General features: G+C 32.7%; 2 protein-coding genes across 5 annotated transcripts; both read right to left on the bottom strand.

The window, feature by feature from the left end:
- Positions 1-258: 258 nt before the first annotated feature.
- LOC140054784 (uncharacterized) lies at positions 259-23,488 on the bottom strand. 4 transcript variants are annotated; one of them, XR_011846574.1, is made up of 13 exons: positions 23,251-23,488; positions 21,721-21,877; positions 18,602-18,738; positions 18,358-18,493; positions 18,076-18,171; positions 17,127-17,257; positions 7,335-7,426; positions 6,156-6,315; positions 5,636-5,734; positions 5,198-5,356; positions 4,769-4,864; positions 3,378-3,515; positions 259-495 (listed from the first exon to the last, which is right to left on the bottom strand). XR_011846574.1 is itself a non-coding variant. In XM_072099875.1 (13 exons), exons 1-12 carry the CDS (start codon positions 23,446-23,448, stop codon positions 3,441-3,443), a joined length of 1,536 nt encoding a protein of 511 aa, XP_071955976.1. In that variant the 5' UTR covers positions 23,449-23,488; the 3' UTR covers positions 259-495; positions 3,396-3,440. The 4 variants fall into 4 exon arrangements, 3 of the variants coding, with proteins under 3 accessions (XP_071955976.1, XP_071955975.1, XP_071955974.1); XM_072099875.1 differs by having other exon boundaries at positions 3,396-3,515; XM_072099874.1 differs by lacking the exon at positions 259-495 and having other exon boundaries at positions 2,507-3,515.
- LOC140054840 (uncharacterized protein YqhO-like) lies at positions 8,866-10,224 on the bottom strand. Its single transcript, XM_072099936.1, has 4 exons — positions 10,027-10,224; positions 9,416-9,572; positions 9,123-9,259; positions 8,866-9,012 (listed from the first exon to the last, which is right to left on the bottom strand). The coding sequence occupies exons 1-4, from the start codon at positions 10,222-10,224 to the stop codon at positions 8,866-8,868; spliced, it is 639 nt and encodes a 212-aa protein (XP_071956037.1).
- Positions 23,489-23,626: the final 138 nt, after the last annotated feature.

The following is a 23,626-nucleotide window of genomic DNA, read 5'->3' as shown; positions in this document are numbered from 1 at the left end:
AGTTAGTAATGTCGCTTCTTTTTGTACGCCTACAGCCACTCGCCTTATTCAATATATCTGCTATTGTTTCCAACTTCACTTCGGATTTCTCATCTGCCAAAATCTCTTTCGTAAAATTCTAAAATAGAAACAAACATTGGAAAACAGATAAATAAATGGGACGATCAATAGCACCTACGAACTAAGTGCTATTATTTAGAGTTTCTACAATTGGAGTTTATAAACCAATCCCCCAGGAATAGGAATAGTAGGAATACCAGCACATTTTGGGTTATTGTCTCTCTATCTCTCTGTGTGTATATTGTATAAACCATTTTTGTTTTCAGGAAACTTACCGACATTATTTCTTTTACAAAGGCCTTATCTGTACTGACCCTAGCCTTCTTTAGCGGGCTAACAGCGGGTCCTATCCATGTGATAAATGCAAACTTTGCTCTTCTGGTCATCTCGTCGCCAGTTTCTACTCGAAGTTATACATATATGCCCTCACGTCATCTGAAAATATTCGAGTAAAACTAACGCTTAGGCCTACTGTAGCACACGCATAATCATCTTTATATAAACACATGATTATGATTGTGCCTAAAATGAGTAAAGAAAAGAAATGGATATGTTTAAGAAAATGAATACGCTAAGAAATTAATACGCTAAGTGAATGTGAAATACTGTACATAGAAATGTGGCTCCCGTATTTTCACCTATGGTTCACTTTACGAATATCCTGTGTTCAACAAACATAGCCGTTTAATATTAGTTACGCACCCTTGCGCGAAGACCGGCAGTCTCTCCCTCTCATGTCTCGTGGCGCGCCTAGCCTTCCTAGCTATGACCTCGCATCCAAACGCCGCTTTTACCACAGCCATTGTAACCCAATAAAAATGTTATTTTATTAAACAATTAAATTAGAATTTCACGCTAATTTACGATTTATAATACTTTTTTAAAACTGTCCCTGTTATAGTCGATTGAAATAGTAAAGTCCATGTAACGACATCACTACGACGTTTATATTTTTTATAATTATTAATTAATACAAACGTTGAGAAGCAACTGTCAGTAATCTACCCACAGTCACAGTAATAAAAATGTTCTTTTTATATTTTGTTTATATATCTAACCGTAACCACATTCACAGTAAGACAATTTCTATTCAAATGGCGACCAAAAATGGTTAATACATACAGTATTTACAATATTGTAAAAGTATTGCAATACTATATATAAGATTCATTCTCCAAGGCCCATACATTTATCGACTTGTGTTAAACCAAGGGCTCATAAATTTACCTAAAAACTGGGAGATTGGAATGTTACATTCATCGCAAATCAATACATTTGCATAAAGGTATATTAAATCTATCAAAATAGTATTTTTTAAAGAAAATCGGCCTGTCTTCAACATTATGATATACTGTACTCGAGCTGTTCAACCACTTTTCAGCTATTAACAACAATTATCGTAGGAGGAGATAGGAAAATGCGAAGTATCCTCGTATTATTGTGTGCAGGTATTTTTTTATGAGCACATCCATTAGACAGTGTATACCACGATCGGAAAACACCCCTATTTGGGGCAAAGCGTTGAACCTAAATTCGTTTTAATTGTCAATAACTAATTATCTAACTAAATTTAATTAGTAAACAGGGTTACATCAGGTGGTTAAAATCAGTACCCAGATTCTATCCAACTTTATATACCATCGAGTAAACATTCTAGAAATAACACGCGATTTACAGAATTTTGCCCTTACGTAAATTTATATATAGATGAATGAACTCTTTTTTTCCTGTGATTTGGTGATATTTGATTAAGACCAAATTATAACATTTTTAAAAACCAATTACCCGACCCATGATTTCTTAGTTTAAATCGTGAAATAATTTCTTCTTTTGTTACCCAGGTCCTATATTATTCTTCTATGGGGTTGTCCTGGCCTTTGCTTTTGATGAATATCATGTATCTTAACTTTTGTTGGTTATTGAAAACTTGTAAAAGATAAAGAAAAATAAAGATCATTAAGTGTACCGCCCTCAATATAATACAAGGATTTACGAGGCGCTCTTTGGAACATTGTAACTTTTCCTGTTTTCAACCGTTACGATGTTGTAAACTCACTGTCCAGCAAACTGCCAATGGATGACCAGTAAACAATTATTAAGAGATATTTTCACCTGCAGGATGTAACTAAATACGCGTTACTATGATTTATAAATCAATGTGTGTTAACAATAATGTGAAAATACCACCTGTATAATTTGTATTTTGTGAATCAAGTATTGTAAAAGTGATCATAATCGTATTAAAGATGCATTTGGGGTGTAGATTAAGTTATAATACATACATGCAATGGTAAAGAATTCTTATGCTGACACAATTAACTTAACAAGAGTCTTTTTAGGTATTTGTTACGCATTTCATAAATTAAATTTACAACTAATTTAATTAAATCAATCGATAAAGTATATACAATAGTATATTATTATATTATATTATTTAGGCCTACACAATATTGTAAAATCAGGTAAAACCCATAACATAAGGAAAAAATCTTACATTCTCTCTGCTAAAACTAAAAAAAATAAATCAATATACAGACCTTCGAAAAAACACAATACACACATTTTTGATAAAGAAATTTTACAAAGTTATGCTTGTGACTTAGTGCAACTTTGCGTGGATAGATAGTAATTATTAATAAATAGTAAGTACCAATTTACTTATTTGTATTATTTTAGGACACAAATGTAAAAGTACAATACAATAATTTAACTTTAATTTTACTCGAACAGGGTTGGAAATTTTGCACGTTAGTTATGAATGTGAAAGTAGGTAAATGATCATCTAATGTTTCTAATGAAACACGCAGAAGCTCTCACTTTTTACATGATACCTCGTGTGATACCGTAATGATATTATGGTAATGAACTAGAACATGTAATTTGCAATGTTATTTAGTTTATATAGTTTATATATTAGCTTAAATATTTATAAATCGTATAAATAAATTTATCACCTGGGAGTAATTCTATATTTTCCGTATCTTTAAATTTCTAATTAATGTTCGACTCCAGAGAAATATTTAACCTGCCAGCGACGTTTGACAGCTCAGTTAAAAGAATAAGAAAACATACTCAGTTTAATTTATGATGAAATTGAATTTGATAACTGATTAGATAAGAGAGTCGACATTTTTTTTTTCACACTATAGTAACTAAATTTAATATCGTATTACTCATTCAAATAGCTGTATAATTATCGTTTCATTTCCAGTGAGAATACTAGTATGCACTTTCTCCTATAGAAAAATCAATCAACCGTATTATCTCAATCAATATTTTAAAATAGGTGCACCAAACAAATTTAACTTAATATTAACTTGTTTTTTCTGCAGTACCGTAATCTTCTACTTTAGTGATGATCTTTTAACCCCAAATTCAATCTACTTCTTTTTCTTTTTTGGTTTTTCATTCTTGACGTATTCCTCGAGAAAAGCAACCGTTGCCCGAAATCCTTGCTGTAAAATAAAAAATATATAATTGAATGAAGTGATGTTTCAAAATTCACCTGTGCAAAATTCTATTGATACACTTCCTTATTTCCAATGTTATAATTTTTTGGTCGCATATTCGGATTTAATAACACGGTGCTTGAATCGGTTGAACTTGTATTGCGTTCAAACGCGTTTGATAAAGCTAGTAAATCCGATACAAATCTCGAAACTATCGGAGTTATATCTGAGGTATATAAAATAATATGGTTAATTCCGACATAGGCGAGCACAATGGAAAAACTTCGGTACAATTCTCTGCCTTGGATACCTACCTGATCTATCTCATATTTTCCGTATTATATTTCCATATTATTAAAACTAAAAAATTAAACATATTCCCTCAAATAAGCACCTCCCACAAATGAACTCCGCCTTCCCCCTTCCACCCTATAAGGGCCCTACCAAACAAACACTATACTTAAAAATGTGCTTAACAGCGTAGGTTTAGTTTTACGAATGTCAAGCATTTTCAATAATGGTAACCGACAGAAAACGTACAAGGAGAACGTCCTTCTAAAACCGTTTTACCCGAATCATTATCATTCCGAGAACCATCGTCTACACTTCCTAGAGGGGGAGCGAGCGAAGCGAGCTCAACCTCTATAAAAAGAGATTTATCGAAGTTAACAACATGGACGCATAAGAAGGGTTAACCGAGCACTAAAATATGATTCTGAATATAAAAAACTCCGTTTATGAACCTTTAACTCTAATGCGCATAAACAAAACAAATCTGTGTAATTAATTTCTTCTGCTTCACGCAACGAAAATAATTTGATCAAATGACATACGGCATCTTGTCACTTCTTGTTGGTCAAATGTGGACAAGTTGGGCACATCAACATAGAAATGATGATTGCAACCGACTGTGATGTGTATACGTTCAAACAATGAACGCTTGACTCATTTCAAAGACGGTTCTTACAATTACACACACGATTCATACAAACGATATAATGAAAAAAAGAACTGGCATATCCGATTCTTCTTCACCGACTAATCAAGTCATGATACTAGTGGCTCGCTTTTTCTTATAGCTGTGATTACAGCTGTGTTGCATGCGACCATCTAGTAGTTTAATATATCGATGGTGTATCTATTATACAAATCACTGTTTACTGGGTCTAGGATATCGATAGAAAGACGCTTTGATTAAGTTTTTTGAGACGCAAAAAAGGAGATTAGGCCTATTTTTATTTAAAATACTGTAGGCCTACCTCATACAGAAAATTCCTGTCTCCAATTTCAATAGCAAAGTCCGTTCCGTTAACATAATAAGTATCTACACCAACAGTACGTTTCACATCAGTTGGCTACGAAAAGGAAAATAAAGGCTTACATTTTCCTTTCAGATAAAATGGCTTATGACAAACTTGATCTGCAATTATTGATATAGTGTATAATACAACCAATATTATATTTTCAAGGCGTAATTACACCAATGCATTTCTTTCCTGCAATAATAACGTATGTAATAATGTATTGTTTTCTAAAACAAAATAAAGATAAATTAATTAAAACAAATCAACAACAACATGATTTCGCTTATAAAGTAAAGAATATTTGTTATGTTACATTAATTAAAAGAAAGCTATTTTTAAGGGGACGATAACAAGTAAAGTATGGTTTATAATTATCTTATTAACCTCAACGTATTCTCGCATAGCATGGTTGAAAACACTATTTTGTAAGGCCGTCAAATAGCTACCAAATCCTGTAATAACTTGCCGTCGATATCCAATAAACTCCGCCAGCATGTGAACACCTTTGCTCTCAACGTAATCTAAGATTTCTCTTGAATGGAGCTGAACAGATTTTAACAAATAATTAAAATGTTATGGTAAAGTCTATAGTCTCGACTTAAAAGGCTCGGCTGTTATAAACTGTAGTTTTCATTTTAATTACGAGTCCTTAAGTGAAAAAATGTAGCCCTCCTAAATCAAAGTAATACTTGGACTTGGACATTTAGAAATGTTGTTGCCATATGTATATACACCACCCCGAAATATTATTTTTAAGTGTGCGTTTGTTTGTGGTGTAAACTGATTGTCATACGCATACAATCATACGCATACAATACTTACCGTTCCATTCTTGTTTTTGTCGATTTTGTCGAATACGGTTTTAACATCTTCTTTCCCAAATAACGTACAATAATCTTCTTGTGTAAAATCATCCGTATTCTATTAAGAGGCGAGATAAAAATGCCTACATCATTAAAGTTAATAAGTATAACCAAGCCTGTAAACACGATCTAAAACACAGCAACAGATACCCACAGCAGGCAAGGAGAACAAGGCAGTAGACTTTAGGTATAGTTAAGAGGATGACATCGCCATGTCTACTTAACCTTTAGAATAGATGATCAGAAGACGATTTAAATTACTAACGTTTACCTCTCTCAAATCAATTGTAAATGCGTATAAATTACGATAGATGTCCAGTACGTATTTTACCTGTGTGTTTGGAAGCTTTTGATATTATTTAACAAAAAAATGACAAGGTTCTATAATAATAATTTATTTGAACATACACTTTTGTAACAGTGGCACACTTTGATATGAAGGTTCTGGTAAACAAGCTTCAATTAGAATAATAACTTACACATTTGAATATATCACTGAACTCTGCAAAACTAAGATCACCGTTGTTATCTTTGTCAAACTTTTCGATTACTTGAAAAAACTTGACAAATGCAGATGTCAACTGTTTACACTCATCTTCTGCTCTGTAAACCTTGTTTTTGATAACATCTTTTCTATCTCTATAATGCACAAATAATAATTATTATTGTTAGCCTAAATAACTTGTCAGCTTACAGTTACAAATGCTAACCCGATAGTGACATATCTGGTACTAACCGGTTCTGCAACATTTTCAATCCAGCTGTTATTATTAGGGCAGTACATTTACAAGAATGAATTTGATTTTATATTTGTTCATTGCACTTTGCCCTGTTTTTGTATTTGCGTCTTTGAGGAAGGCAATCTTCAATGTATATATTACTATAGAGTATAACACACATTGAAAATGTCATGTTTATATAATATAAATAAATACATTTAAATGCGAATGATATTTCCATCAATGAATGAATGAATGGTTCAAATTTAAAATTTCTAAATATTGCAATGTATTTATATTTTATTAACTTGTTTAAAGTTGAATCAATTAAGAATTTTCATTATTTTGTACTGAAATGTTTTCGATTTACGGGAGTTAAATTATCACACAAAAACATATTTTATCGTTACTAAAGTTTAGAAACCGTTCACATAGAAATCATCAAGACTTATGCCCACGGTGTGTGTTGGTTAAAAAACTGAAATCTATAATTATATGTATATTTGTACCCGTGAAATATAGACATAACTAAAATGTGGTAACGAAGAATCGTAAATGTTTTTAACTTTACTTTTTGCCGGATATATAAATATTTTTTAACAATCCGCCAGAAAGTTTTATATATTAAGTTAACTAATGTTTGTGCTTGGAATTGTTGTGGGATTCTGTGAAATTAATGAATATTCATTCATTCATTCATTCATTTAGGTTTTATTTCGGAATACCATAGTGGCATAATATATCCATAGCAAAAGAGAGAGAAAAAATCCTAATCCAAGAGCTCATAGAACGAAAACAAATATATATCTATATATATATATATATATAGTGTCAATGCAACAATGCATTCCGTTGTATGTGCATTCTTGACACATTAAGAACGTGCCGATTAATGTCCATGATCAAAGAATTGCAATTTAATAATAATGACATAGTTACCTTGCAAGTTTCGTATCTGGAATTTTTGCAAATTCTCCTTTGTTCCTTTCGTTGAATTGAAGTTGCATAAGACTAGATTCACTCTCGGTGTACTGAAAAAAATAATATAATTAAATATCTAACACGAAATGAACATTAATGAACTAATCAAAATGTATCATATTAAAAACTATAATGGATTCAACCCACAGAGTTACCCAATTCAATTTGTTACATAATAATTGCGTTTATATATCCATGTTCCTAAATGGAATAAAAATAAGTTAGACGATCTCCTTATTTGTTTGTATGCGTTATAGAGTTTTTCCAAACTTTCTTGCTCCTTTCCAACATCAAATCTACTATCACAAATAAGGAAAATAAACCTCGAATTCTCTAAAGTCGTCTTTAAAATTCTAAATAAAAAATTCCTATAAGGATATTCATTCTACATGAAGTGATTAGCATTTCAAAATTAAAATTAATGAATAAATTATGAATGGATTAACCATAAAAAAAATAATATATGTCCAAACTCACTAAACCCAGTCCAAGTGTCTCCTTGTTCTTCTCTTTGAACCGTTCCTTGGTATTAAACATCATAGGAATTGATGCCGCCGGTTGTAATCGTTTGAAGAACGTATTGTCCTTTTCCATTGACAACCACCAACCTTGGAAATAACTAGATGGCTTTATTTTTAATTTTATCATGCACCATTATTTATTGATTCTAACTTACCATTGAGCGATTGATATTATGCGATTAGGTCACCTATGTTTATTAGAGATTGGTCTTTTGTTGTGTTGGTAATGGATAGGCGGATATAAGAGGGCTTAGCATTTTTCATTCAATTTTACTACTGTGCCAAAAAGCGAAAAGCTTTAAAACCAATGTATTATTTATGAACTGACCATTAATTAGTTAGAAGATATGTTTAAGTAGACACTAATTGAAACAATCCTGCTGAATCTGAATCTGAAAACAAATTTCATATTATATTATGTTGTATAGTAAAATGATATAAACCTAATTTGCATTTTTTTTTATTATATTAATGTTTTTAGAAAAAAGTAAAATATTGGAATTATCTTCTTACCGTCGTAAACATGGATTGGATAGTTACATAGCAGGCCTCCATCTACGTACACATCTTCGTGGTCTCTCAACGTATACTTTACCGCACACAGAAGCGCTACAATTTTAGAAATGGTATTAAAGGAAACTAAATAGATTAATAGAAGCTACACAACTACAGAGATAACGTCAGGCAGTGAAAATATTAAAGCATAATATATGCAAATCATTGCAATTCTAATTTTACAAATTAAGTGAAGTCAATGCTGTAAAATAAGGTATAACACAGTCAACGAATGGCTGCATTACACCTTACTTTCATTATCACTTAATTATTGGATGTTAACATGGAAACGCAAGGTGAAATTCTATTTCGGACAACTTTGTATTACTTTAAAACAACCAAGATAATAAATATTTATTATAATATCGATACAGACGCCTCGGATGATCCAACGTATTACAAATGAGGCCTAATCACAACTTACCCGGTAAAGACATACTCATTCTCAGGGCCACAATGATCGGCATATCCGGGGTGGTTTTCACATGGCAGTATTCGGCAGCCATAAGATTGAGGTTAGTTGCAACACAACACAACTCTTTACCGGTCTGATCATACAACTGTCGAATAGAAAGATATTAAATATGAATAGTTTAACTTGGTATCATATTCGTCTCCTGTCGACAAGAGCTTTGTCATCTTGTATACACAAAACTAACTAGCTATTTACCTCCTTGAACGTCAGTTTTCCTTTACCACCGTAGTCTTCTATATTTCCTTCAAGCCATTTTGTATAAGCATTAGCTGGATGCCAGCCAAAATCAGACTTTAAGTTAAAGTATAAACTGAAAATCCCCCATCGAGCATCTGTAAAATATGAATAATAATCATAAATCAAAGAAAATGCAACGGTTTTGTAACCTTTTTTTAAAGTTGTTATTTATTGAACTTTTTACGTATATTTTCAAAGAGATAATATTGTCGATGGACAGTTTTTTTCAACAATAAACGTTAATGTCATACCGAGTAACATTTTCTCAATGTTGCATCTTGCTTTCTCCACTTCCACTACCATCTGATGTGGGGTTAGTCCAAGTGCGGCAAAGCATGCTGTCAATGCTCCTAGACTAGTTCCACCGAATCTAGTGACCTTAGGTAATATACCAACATCTTGAAGAACCTAGAAAAAAAAACAATCGTACACAATATCATGTATATTTTTTTCTATTGACTTGTTTGTCAGTTTCGAATGCGATTAATACAGTTTGGTCATTATCGCAACTCTTCTTTCTTACCATGGGGCTCGAAAAAAATCGCAGGTTTATTACGATGATATTTTACAGTATGAAACATTTTTTTTTACTTTTCGCATCTACTTAAATTGTAGTGGAGGCAGCAATAGTAATAGTGGTAACCATACAAATTCAATTACAAGATTTACACTACAAAGTTCGTTTTCCAACTTTAAAATATACGTCGGCCGAAATGATAATAATAATAATAAAGACACATTCTATATATATATGCTAATACTGTATGCTGGTTTCACTTTACGTGGTAAGAAATCGTTGTGTACTGTAAGAATTAGGAATATAAATGTTTAATAATAGATTTTATTTTGTTTATATTATTACCTGTAAAGATCCTGCATACGCGAACAGTCGATTTCCACCACCTCCGAAAATCAGATTGCGGTAAGGATATTCATACTTTGCAAGTTCTTTGACATTTTCTAAAAGGTCACTTGGAATCCTAATGTCAGAAACATCAACGCCTCTTAAAGTTGCTAACTCCTCATGGTCCAAATCTCTAACCCTTGGCTTTGTAGCCATATTGTGGAAGTAGATATTAGCGTAGGTACTGAAATGCACAAAAAAGTAATATTTTAAAAGATGGAAAAGAGGGCTAGATTGTTACTGTTCATTCATTCATTCATTCATTCATAATGGTATATTTATTAAAATCATCTTCACAGAAAAACGGAATTGTGACAATTTTTAACATTATTAAAAGGTACTTAAACTATTTAAAATGAATAAAAAAGATAGCATAAAATAACATCAAAACGTTAGAAACATACAATACATCATAACATCATAAACGATAAAATGAACAAGCACAAACTAGTAAAAATCTAAATGACTGGCCAAGTGAATTGAAAAAATTACCTAACATATTATTTTTTATTCTTTACAATAATATCCAATTTTACTTTGTTGAGTTCGTGATAATAACAGGAATTTAAGTCGTGTAATCCTAGTACAATGAACTGTTGGCTGGGTACCGAGTTCGGACTAGGCCTAGCGGTTTCCGCTTCCAATTCGTTCAGTATACGTGCCGGTACTGATAAAAATGAATATAAAGATTACTATAATAATGCACTCTAATGACAACAATTTTGTTGACAAACTATTGAATACCTATGTTATTTTTTATTTTATTATCATGATATTTTTGTATTGACTAATTGTAAATTAGAGGATCGTAACAATGGTCCATCCTATATCAATCGTAGCTATATCCTATTTTATATTGAAGATGACCTGACGATATATTTAGGCCTATGTATATCAACTGTAGAGTTGAGAGAGAGAGACAGAGAGAGAGAGAGAGAGAGAGAATATAAAGAAAGTAGAATGGTGTGGTAGGCTGGAGTAAAAAAAACCGATTACCTCAAAACTGATTGTATCAATATCGGTGGATGTTTCGTTATTTTGGTTTGGTACAGAGCCGCATTCTAATATTCAAGCTAATATGGTTCTGGTTTCGTAGGTGTGACGTGACGGGTATTGTAAGCCGAACTGCAAGGGCAATTTGCATACACATATTCAGGTGTAGAATCGTATAAAAGATTCGTTGACGAATTAATAAACTCACCACCTCAACAACCGTATACAAGAAAGGTGTCGCACTTCAGCCAATAAAAAAAGATTAACCATTTGAGAAGATAATCAACTAAGTTGTACTTTAATTATTATAACTAATTATAATGTATTTCTTTGCTTACGTAAATCTATGGGAAAAAAACCGTTAACGTAAGTTTATAGTGCTGCCCGTTGGGCTGGAGGTGTTACCGATGTAAACATACTGACACACAATTTGTGACCAAATCGTACTCACCACTGTTAATGATTGAATTTGTCGTTGATAAAGCATAACACACAATTATGTGTTCTCCTATCTATCGCCATTTATATTATGTTCCGTTCACTTTGTATTATAATCATAATATCATATCATATCAAAGGAGATATTGGTAAATACTATTTGTAATCGGATTCTCAAAATTACGATCGTTTAATTCGTAAAGTGACATTCGTGTTGACGAATATACCACCAATCATAATTTTACATAACCAAACAAAAAATAAATATTGGTTTTTAAATCCTTTATATCCCATGCATTTAGAATCATTAATAGATGGAGTTTATTAAACTCCTCATTCGCTCTGATCCTACACCAGTCATAGCAGTGAAAAATCGGCTGTATGTTTGCAAAAACATCCATATGTAATGTAAAGATTCTATTTTTAGATTAAATAATTTCTACGGATTTAAGATGTAAATCTAGAAAAACTGTACCAAAGAAACTCTCCAATATTACCATACCATCCCTGTCGTAATTATAAATGATAAAGATGAACAGTAGACATAAATGTACGTATATGGGTGTATCACTTAATGGCACCATTATATAATATTATATTAGCATAAATATTTATAGATTATCATATAAATTTATCACCTGAGAGTAATTCTATATTTCGTATCTTCCTAATTAATTCTCGTCTCCTGAGAAAATATTTAACAGGTCGTCGGTTGGCGACGTTTGACAGCTCATTTAAAACACCCAAATCTTACTCAGTTTAATTTGGTGCAACTATCCTGGATTAGATAATATTTACAGATTAGACAATTTATTTGTTCACACAAAGTGAAGCAATTTGGTATAATATTCAAATAATAACTGTATACTATCGTTAATTCCCCGTCAGCTACAGTAAAATCATTCAACCATAATATTTCAATCAATATTAATGTGTAGAAAATAGTTTAAACGGTATCCTCTTTTCCGCTTAGTAATCCACTTTCGAAATGATCTTGTAATCTCAGGTCTACTTCTTTTTCTTTGGTGGTTTTTCATTTTTGACGTATTCCTCGAGAAAAGCAACCGTTGCCCGAAATCCTTGCTGTAAAACAAATATTATAATTAAATGAAATGATGATCTCTATCTGAGATATTAACACAGTTCTTGGGTCGGTTATCTGGAACCTATCGGAATAAAACCGGTATATCTGATTGGTCGATAGGTTGAGTTTTTCCCACTGTGATCGAATGCGTTACAATACAATGTTGCTATATAATTCTAGGATATCGATGGCGTTACGCTTTAAACTGCAAATATATATTTATTAATTACTGTACCTCAAATAGGAAATTCCTGTCTCCTATTTCAATTGCAAAGTCCGTTCCGTTAACATAATAAGTATCTACACCAACAGTACGCTTCACATCAGTTGGCTATGAAAATGGACAAATATTATAAACTATTGTTGTTCTTATCAGATAAATAAAACCATCTTTGGAATTTTGGCATGACTTTAATATTAATAGTTCATTTGTTTACTAGAAGTTTTTTACACCAATGTATTCAAATACGTTGGAAAGGTTACATATGTATATTTTTCCCCAAAACATGACAAAAAATAAAGATAAATAACATCAAACTTTGAAAAGACCATTTTGTAGGTTTATATAAAGACCAGTGATAGGACAACTTCCCTCCCTTAAATGTGTAGCTTCGGGTTACGTGTTCGGTCAACAGATTACAGGGAATTGACATGAATTCCTCGATGTTTCTATACATGTGGTCTGATAGTTGCTTTTGATTGTTGCGCATGCGTCGCGTATGAAGCGAATTCCGTCCACTGATTCAACAAAACATCTTTTAAAATGTTCTTTCCAAAAGGAAAATATAATATCGTATGATAATTTTATAATTTCACCTCAACATATTCTCGCATAGCATGGTTGAAAACACTATTCTGTAGGGCCGTCAAATAGCTTCCAAACCCTGTAATAACTTGCCGTCGATATCCAATAAACTCCGCCAGCATGTGAACACCTTTGCCCTCAACGTAATTTAAGATTTCTCTTGTTTGGATCTAAACAGATTAAAAAAAAAATAAAAATATTATGGTAAAGTTTATAACACAATTAGTTATATAGTATAAAATCAAAGTAATACAGTATAATAATATTATGACTGTGTGTGTGTTTGTGGTGTAAACGGATTACCACAATCATTAAATCATTTAAAACTTACCGTTCCATTCTTGTTTTTGTCGATTTTGTCGAATACGGTTTTAACATCTTCTTTCCCAAACAACGTACAGTAATTTTCGTATGTAAAATCATCTGTATTCTGTTTGGTAAGATTAAAGTCATTACTTCCTTAAAATTGATATTGGCATACTAATAGCTGTAAACTCCATTGTAAACACTGAATAATAGATTCTAATAAATACTGAAGGCAAGAATAGATAGGGGAAAAGCACAAAGTGTAGGCCTATGTATTCAGAGAGCAATAGTATTGGTAGCCACCCTAAGCGATTGATTTCTGAACCACTCAGCTTGAGATAAGGGGCTGCATCTGGGTTCACATACCTCTTTCTCAAGCAAATCCTAGATTTTCTGTTGTTAAATAGTGTGTATGAGATATTTTAATGATTATAATTAATACACTATACTGTAAATTAATGGTGTTAAAAGGTGACCACAGGCGTCATTAAAATTCACCATTCCAGTTATTGTTTTTAGACTTCAATTGAACTTTCCCGATGATGTGTTGTAATTCTAAATACAGCGGATTATAGTAAAAACCCAGGTTTACAGGGCATCATGTAACATTGACAAGGTTAAAGCGTTTGGACATTTTCTGGTGCATTATGGCCAATAATATTTAAAGATTATTTTGACCATTATCCTAATCCGTAGGCTTAAGTGACTAAAAATACAGTTGAAGCCAAGTTGAAATGCTGACTTGAATTTGTACCTAGCTACTATAATTCATTTCCATTCCATCAATTAAACGATACCGGTTTTCGTTTGTTGTCTGTCTAGTCAAATATTCTTCAGGGAACAATAATGTGTTCTGACAAGTTCGATAACACTACGAATAGGCAGACAGTTAAAACGCGCGTCTAAAGCTTGGTTCCCACTAGAACGTAACGCAAGGACGTAAACGCAACGCAAGCGTTAATTTTAACCAATGACAAGCGAAGTTATAGACAGTTAGCAATCACAAGCGAATAAGCCATCGCTTGTGATTGGTCAATTCACTTGCGTTGCGTTACGTCCTTGTGTTGCGTGGCTAGTGGGGGAACCACGCTTAAATCACGACGGTACGACTTCCGTACGCGCATGTCCACCTGTTTTTGTTGTTGTATTGTATAGCGTATTTATGCAGAATTGAAGCTTAAACACCCGGAGATGATAATCAGATTACGAGATCATGGCATCGTAAAGTATGTAATTTACAGTATGACGAATTCGTTGTTTTACTTTACTTAGGCCTACTTTTATCTCTTTAAAATCTCTCTCAAACCAGATGTAAATGTGTACAAAATAATAACTGGGCGCTGTACAGTATGTATTTGAGCTGGACACTAATGTGAAAGGTTTAGTCGCATTAAAAAAAAAAGATGATCACAGAAGTTTATCTGCTAGAAAAGCTTCAATCATGACTTACACATTTGAATAAAGCACTGAACTCGGTAAAACTAAGACTGTCGCTGTTGTCTTTGTCAAACTTTTCGATTACTTGGAAGAACTTGACAAATGCAGATGTCAACTGCTTGCACTCATCTTCGGCTTTGCACACCTTGCTTTTGATAACATCTTTTCTTTCCCTATATTTAAAAATAAATTATTATTGTTATTATAATTAACTAACTAGTTCAAAATAATAAAAGTTATAGCCTAGTACACTGTTAATGACCCAAAACACTAGTCTTAATTACAACAGTTTGTATATAATTTTTTTAAATACAAACAAAAAGCTAGGCCGACAGTATCACCAAGATCTATTTATGAGGTGTGTTGTTAAATAATAATAATAATGTTCAATTTAGGCTACTATAGCGCAAAATGCTCCTCTAAGCGCTGAACAATCAACAGAAAAAAATAGCAAAAACTAAAGAAAATGCAAATTAAACAGGTGGGATTTCAGGATTGGTTTGAATGTGGTGAGTGATTCAGCATTCCTGATATAATTTGGAAGGGCGTTCCAGAGAACAGCAGCTGACCAAGAAAAGGCACGTTGTCCTTAAAATTTTGTTGAAGGCCGTGTAGGAGGCCTGAGAAAAACCTCAGATAATGACCTCAGAGTTCGTTTTGGCTTGTATGGAGAAATGATATCATATAGAAAAGTTAGAGCCATGTTATGAAGTGATTTGAATGTAATGAGAAACATTTTAAACATTATTTTCTTCTCAACTGGCAACCAATGTGGTGTTATGTTTTGACATGTTGGGATGCGAAGAACCAGACGGACAGCAATGTTCTGAACACGCTAAACCTTATCGATAGTTTTAGCTGGAAGCCCGCAAAGAATGAAATCTGAATTTTGTTCGCTAAACCATCTTTGTACCTTATTGATATTTAAGCCGATTTTCCACTAGGCGAATTTGTTCGCGCGAATCAAACGTTTCGAAGAGAAAAAAATCGCCTACTCTCTTTCCTCTACATGAGCGAATAGCTGCGACGTTCATGTTCCTCGCGTGGTTGCTGAGCATTTCGATTCGCATGACTGCTCATGAAAGCGTCATAGCTCATTTCCTGAGCTCTGATTGGTTGCGCAATATTTCGCTTCGCAAAAAGTAGAAACAATTCGAACTATTAAATTTCGCTGCAGCGAAAAATCAAGGAACTAGAATTCGTCGCAGAAGGGAGTATGGCAGACAGAAACTCGAATACGCATGCGCAGAGCATGACGCTTTTGATTCGCGCGAACAAATTCGCCTAGTGGAAAATCAGCTTAACATATCCATATCATGTGGTAAAGAAAGATACATTACCTTGCAAGTTTCGTATCTGGAATTTTGGCAAATTTTCCTTTATACCTGTCGTTGAATTGAAGTTGCATAAGACTAGATTCACTCTCAGTGTACTGCAACAATTTAAGTTATACATATTAAATATCTCAACCGAAATAGAAACGGCATAAAATCTTACTAAAGCAACGCTATATACGAAATACGAATTCAATTTATATTAAGTAATTGAATTTGGCCCAAAATTAATTTATTTATTTCAAACGATTTAACGTTGTCCTGTGGCATGACGACAAAAAAACCAATCTACTTTTCCTACATTGGTAATAATTAGCAATGTTTATTGTATAATAATTATTATATTGAATACAAATATGGCAGCCGATCTCTATGTTTTTTTATACGGGACGTTTTTTTTTAAATTTGATTTACTCCTATCATCTTCTAATCTACTATTATTATAGTAGGTGAATTTTTTTGACAGCACTGAATGAAGACGTCATTTTTCTTTATCCGTAAATTAAAATTTAAAATTATCTTTAAATTATAAATACAGTACAACATTCTTATAGGCCTAAAATACATAAAAAGATATCCTTTCTATATGAGGTGATTTAGAAAACTGGATGTAAATTAACATTGGATTACCAATCATAAGGTAATAAATTTCCAAACTCACTAAACTCAGTCCAAGTGTCTCCTTGTTCTTCTCTTTGAACCGTTCCTTGGTATTAAACATCATAGGAATTGAAGTCACCGGTCGTAGTCGTTTGAAGAACGTATTTTCCTCTTCCATTGACAACCACCAACCTTGGAAACAATTTTCAAATCTATCATGTTACAGTCAGTGGTTTATTGTTTTATATTTCAGTGATTGATTATGAAATTCGCAAGTCGATTAGGTCACCTAGTAATGTTTATTATTTTTATAGAGTGGTCGTGGGTATAGATATGCAAACAGAGCTTCTTTTTTTTCATGCGGCTACCATAAAAAGCCAAGTTTCAAGTTACGGTAACTCATCCTAAAAAAATAGATAAAAAAAATCTTCTCCTAAACATCATTTATTGTTCCCAGTGATCACTGGTTTGTTTACTTTCTCCGTCAATCTCGTATAATATAACTACATGCATATGTGCCAATGAACACACTATCAAGTTTCTAAATACCACTGTGCCAAAAGTTACGACAAGCAAAAATGCAATGTATTATCATAGGTAACAAACTATTTGTTGTCAAGTGGCCATTAATTATTTTTAAGAGTGTGTCACGCTTAAGTAGAAACTACTAAATTTTGTATATATAGAACTTTTTGAATCATGTTTTATTGCAATAGTGAAATTATATAACGACAAGATTTAAACATTGTATCACCTAACTAAGGTAACAAACCATTATTAGTCGCGTGTGCAACGCGACTCTACAGCTCAGTCGGTCGGTTGATCGGCCGGTAAACACTAAATTGAGCACGCGACTGCAGCTATGTATATGGCCTTGTTTGTCAACTGACCAATAATAGTTAGCATATAGTGTCATTTTATATTATATAGTGAAAGGATATGCATATTAATTTGCATTTTTCTATGTTAGGTGTTAAGGAAAACGTGTAATATTGGAATTATCTTCTTACCGTCGTAAACATGGATTGGATAGTTACATAGAAGGCCTCCATCTACGTACACATCTTCGTGGTCTCTCAACTTATACTTTACCGCACACAAAAGTGCTACAATATTAAAAATGGTTTTAAAGAAAACTAAATAGAAAAATAGAAGCTATATGCCTATACAACGACATAGATGTCAAATTCGATTTCGGACTACTTTTTATTACTTAAAAACAAACAAGATAATATATATATATATAGGCCTATCAACAAACATATTAAAAATGAGGCCTAATCACAACTTACCCGGTAAAGACATACTCATTCTCAGGGCCACAATGATCGGCATATCCGGGGTGGTTTTCACATGGCAGTATTCGGCAGCCATAAGATTGAGGTTGGTTGCAACACAACACAACTCTTTACCGGTCTGATCATACAGCTGTCGAATAGAAAGATATTAAATATAAATAGTTTAACTTTGTATCATATTCGTCTCCTGTGGAAGAGTTTTGTTATCTTTTATCCAAAAAACTGATTAGCTATTTACCTCTTTGAACGTCAGTTTTCCTTTACCACCGTAGTCGTCTATATTTCCTTCAAGCCATTTTGTATAAGCATTAGCTGGATGCCAGCCAAAATCAGATTTCAAGTTAAAGAATAAACTGAAAATCCCCCATCGAGCATCTGTAAAAAAAAAGAATATTAATAATCTATTTTTCTAAAGCTACAAAACATTTGTGGACACGATGACGTCATAGAACTTACATATTTGGGCACCGTCACACTGTTTTGTTTGATAGTGTAGACACAGCCTTATAGAGTGAATGACAGACAGTATGTGTTAGGTCATGGAGACTTAAGGCTGGTTTCCTGTCGACGTAAGAGTCAGTTTTTCTAACGTCAGTTACGATTGTTACGTCGATTTTACGTAAGAAACCAACATTTGACAGGAAACCGCTTACGACAATATTTTGGTGAAATCGACGTAAACGCAAGAAAAATAGACGATCGACAGGAAACCGGGGTATCGAATCTCCGTCTGATACGTCGATTTATCGCGAATTTACAGGAAACCGAGATTTTATTGCTTGCGATCACTTGCGTTGCGTTATTAACGATTCTTACGTAAAGTTGACTTGGAGTCAACTTTACGTAAGCGTAAGAGTCGTAAGCGCAAGATATACAATGGAAAAGGATAGGCCTATTTTTAATAGATACGAAAATACGAATTTCATTAATAAAAGCAGCTTTTTTACAACACCTCTTTACCAAAAAAGGATAAAAATTAGCCCTATATTAAAAACGTACAATTATATTCAAGTTCTTTCTATTCACACTTTTCTTTATTTTATTGCCATATTCTCCTTCCGGTAATTAAGTTCATTAACTATTCTTTTATTAGGAGAAATGATTCGATGTTTTTAAACAATTTAAACCGGCACTATTTGCTCCATCTGAGTTTTTCTAATCAATGTTTTTGTTGTTTGTGTTGTTATAAGAAGCATGCTATTAGACTCTGATGCAGTAGATGTAATATTAAATACAGAAGGTAAGATATTTAATAACAATTAATAATAATAATAATAAAGTTATTAAATAATATTGCCATTCAATATCCCTCCAGATCCACACTTAATAAGAAGCATACAGTAAATACTTGTTAAATAAATTTATTTACAAATACATTCTGCACAATACTATTTTATGGATTAGGCCATTTATATAAATTCTCAAAAATAATAGATGCATACACCATGGCATACAGAATATATAATACCGACAATCAAACCTTTAACTAAATACTATAATTACTTACTTATTAACTAAATACATTTTTAAAAAGCAAACACAAACACTTTTACTGATTACCTTAAGTGATATACAGTAACTTTCTTTGCATACACTGTGTCACACAATATATATGATACAGGAAATTAAACCTTTAAATAAATCTAAAAAGTTGAGTACTAAAACTATAAACATATTTTTAAACTCTGAAACTGTGGTACACTGTACTGTAATTTCTCTCTTTCAGATGGGGCTGAATTAAGGACACAAGTTGATTCAATCTTTCTGGTGTCATTCTTGTATATCTATTTAATAAAGCAAAACAATTTGTAAAGGCAACACATACACTTTCAATGTTGATACATTATCAATGTTAATATCAATGTTTTGTTTAATTTTCAGTGGTACTAGAAGCAGACTTTCTGTTCACATGTAAAAATGTTAATAATAAATAAGTGTGATATTTCCTATGTACTGGGCAGTATTTACTTTGGAATCATTATAGGCCTCATTTTGTGTTTAAAATTTGCTCTGTAAAAATATTTAACATTTTAAAACTAGTGTGTTGAAGCTTTTCAATAATTATTTTAAATCAAAGAAAAATAATTAAACATATTTAAAGTGTTTTTCACTTGTTTTTCTTAAGTTAATGACTACAAATTTTTAATTTTATAGCATTTTCCTGTTAAGCAGCTGAACTACTGTTATTAGTTATAATTATGTGTACAGTATGATAACATTTTTAGTTACAAACATTTAGTTTTTAAACACATTCCAACCAAAGGGCATGTAAAAGAAGAGTTTCACTGTAGATCATTTTTGTTGCAGTTTAGAAGTTGGAATTATTGTGTAGAGTGTGTAGATCCAATACATTAAAATGTTAAAATGTTTTTTTTTTTAATTTGGCCTATCATATAAAATAAAGTCACACTAAAAAAAAGAGAGATTTATGCCTAATTCCAAAGCTAGCCTAGGCCTACAGATGGTGGTCCACTTAATTGGGATAGGCCTAGTACTTGTTTGTAGGGCCTAGCCTAGTAGGCTAGTAAAGGAGGCCTACTACTACTAAGTACTAGGGGCCTAGGCTATATAGTAGGTAGGCCTAAAAAAGGCTTTTAGTAGTAGACTAGCCTAGGCCTAGTATTAATAAGTAGGCCTAGGCTAGGCCTACAAGAAGGCTACGGTCTAGGACATTTTTAGTACAGGCCTCTTGCCTATATTACAGTAAAATAGTAGTGGTTATGATGTAGGACTGGGCCTGGGCCTAGCTAGGCATGTTCCGTTTTATGTAGCTAGGCCTATGTACAGTATATGCCACACAGCATGTATGCCTTTTTCTAAGCCTAGGCTGCCTACCTGAAAAACAATTGCCTGACAAGGGCAACCATCGATCGAGCAAACACAGAAGCGTAAGAAAAAATTTCAACTTTACGTAACGATCATAAGACGACCGTAAGCGCTTGAAGTTAAAAAAGTCAACTTTACGTAAGGGTCGTTATCGGCTCGTGAGCCTGCGGTTCAGAACGATCAAAACGACGTTCACTTTTGCTCAACTTAACGGAAGAGACGTAACAAACGCAACAATCGTAACAAACGTTAGCATTTCCAAATCTTACGTCGACAGGAAACCAGGCTTTATTTCTCCATGGTTAGGTTCAAGAAAAATGGTATTTGCGTAGGAGGGTTAAAACAAACTTGAGTGGGAATATTTGATGACAATAATTGTTCATACATGGGTTAAAAGGCCAGTATTATACTAAATTCAAATTATGCCTATACGATCCTATTTATATCATACGATACTTTGCCAATTTCGAGAAATATAGTCCTGTTGATGACATCAATTATCTTTTTGCCAAGTACAAACATTAGGTATACCGAGTAACATTTTCTCAATGTTGCATCTTGCTTTCTCCACTTCCACTACCATCTGGTGTGGGGTTAGTCCAAGTGCGGCAAAGCATGCTGTCAATGCTCCTAGACTAGTTCCACCGAATCTAGTGACCTTAGGTAATATACCAACATCTTGAAGAACCTAGTAGCAAAAACAGTCGTACACATGATATATATATATATATATATATATATATATATATATATATATACTTCGTTCCACAAATTAAATTCCTAAACGCTTAACAAATATTTAAAAATATACATATATTATTATTGATTGATTGATATTTGGTATTTATTTATATTTACAATTTTTGCCTATAGGTAACCATCTCAAGTTTGTAAATTTCGAACGTTGTGGAGCAAATATGTTGTATGTACATAACACTTTTTTAGTTGCGAATGTAATTAAATTTAACATTATTGACACATTGATTATTATTGCGACATTTTCTGGTTCATAAGTAGAATTAAGAACAATACATAAGGTAAGATAACTTCTAAATACAATACTGTGCATGCAGGTTTTATTTAGTAATACATAACATATTTAACAGAAATGCATGAGGCATCATACTATTATGCATGTAGGATTATGAAGGTAGTTTTTTACCTAACTAATGCCCAATGGCATGTTGTTTTAAAATATTTTAAATCTCTGTTGATCTAGTTTGAAATGAAAAGAAACTGATTGACAAAATCAAAACCTAAAACTTCGAAAACGGAGTGAAGCTTGAAGCGCCTTTATTTACTGAAAAATACTTTGCCAAAAGTATTCTAAAGAACGTTTCGGATATAAATCACCTAAGTTGAATATATTTAAAAAAAGAAGCCTATATTATAAAAGTTGAAATGTTTTTAGTGTTGTGTGCCCCTCGTACTGGCCTAATACCTTTCTGAACGATAATAATAATTGTATTTTTAACGATCATTGTTAATGGCGTGATGGACTTAAATGTTACAACTGTTTCTCTCATAAGGGTCACGTCAGTGCTGCAAATTCTCTCTCGTTTGTGCAGTGGCTGCGACAACTAGTACACCTACTCTTTTTTTAAAGATGCACTAGGTTCTTATCCGAGAAAACATTGTTCTCCAACACAACAAGCAAGCAAGTGAGTCTCAAACCCTTGCCACAACGTTATGGATTACAGCCTCCCTCCCCCTCTTACCACTCAATATGAGCAGACTTTTCCAAAAATCTGACCTACATATCTAATCTACAAACAAAAACATTAAATATACAGTAATCCATCATGCACGTTAATTTAGAAGATGAATATCATTGAATAATTCATGTTGATATTCAACACAATTAAGTAAATTTTAATAGTGCAATAATACGGTCAATCTCTTAAATAAAGTCACCCTAAGGACTAGGCTGTTGAGTTCAATTAACATTTCAGCCAGCAGTACCACTTCGTCTGCAAATCTCATGGTTCCACAACAATTAATTAAGGTATAAAGTAATTCTTCAGAGAAATAGAAATAGAAATGTTCAAAAACACGTATTACCTGTAAAGAGCCTGCGTACGCGAACAGTCGATTTCCACCACCTCCGAAAATCAGATTGCGGTAAGGGTATTCATACTTCGCAAGTTCTTTGACATTTTCTAAAAGGTCACTTGGAACCTTAATGTCAGAAACATTAACGCCTCTTAAAGTGGCTAACGCCTTATGGTCTAAATCTCTGACCCTTGGCTTTGTAGACATATTGCGTAAGTAGATAGCGTACTGCAGACCGTAGCTCTGTTGTCGGAGTTAAATATCTAATTGAATAACAAAGCATAGATCGTTAACTTTATTAACTTTAATATAGCCTACTCAGTAGTTTAATGCACTTTAAAATATTATTTAAAAAATAAACGCATACTTGAAATATATTTACGGT

Source organism: Antedon mediterranea, chromosome 7, assembly GCF_964355755.1.
Source record: "Antedon mediterranea chromosome 7, ecAntMedi1.1, whole genome shotgun sequence".
Taxonomy (NCBI): domain Eukaryota; kingdom Metazoa; phylum Echinodermata; class Crinoidea; order Comatulida; family Antedonidae; genus Antedon; species Antedon mediterranea.
This window is presented reverse-complemented; position numbering and strand designations above follow the sequence as displayed.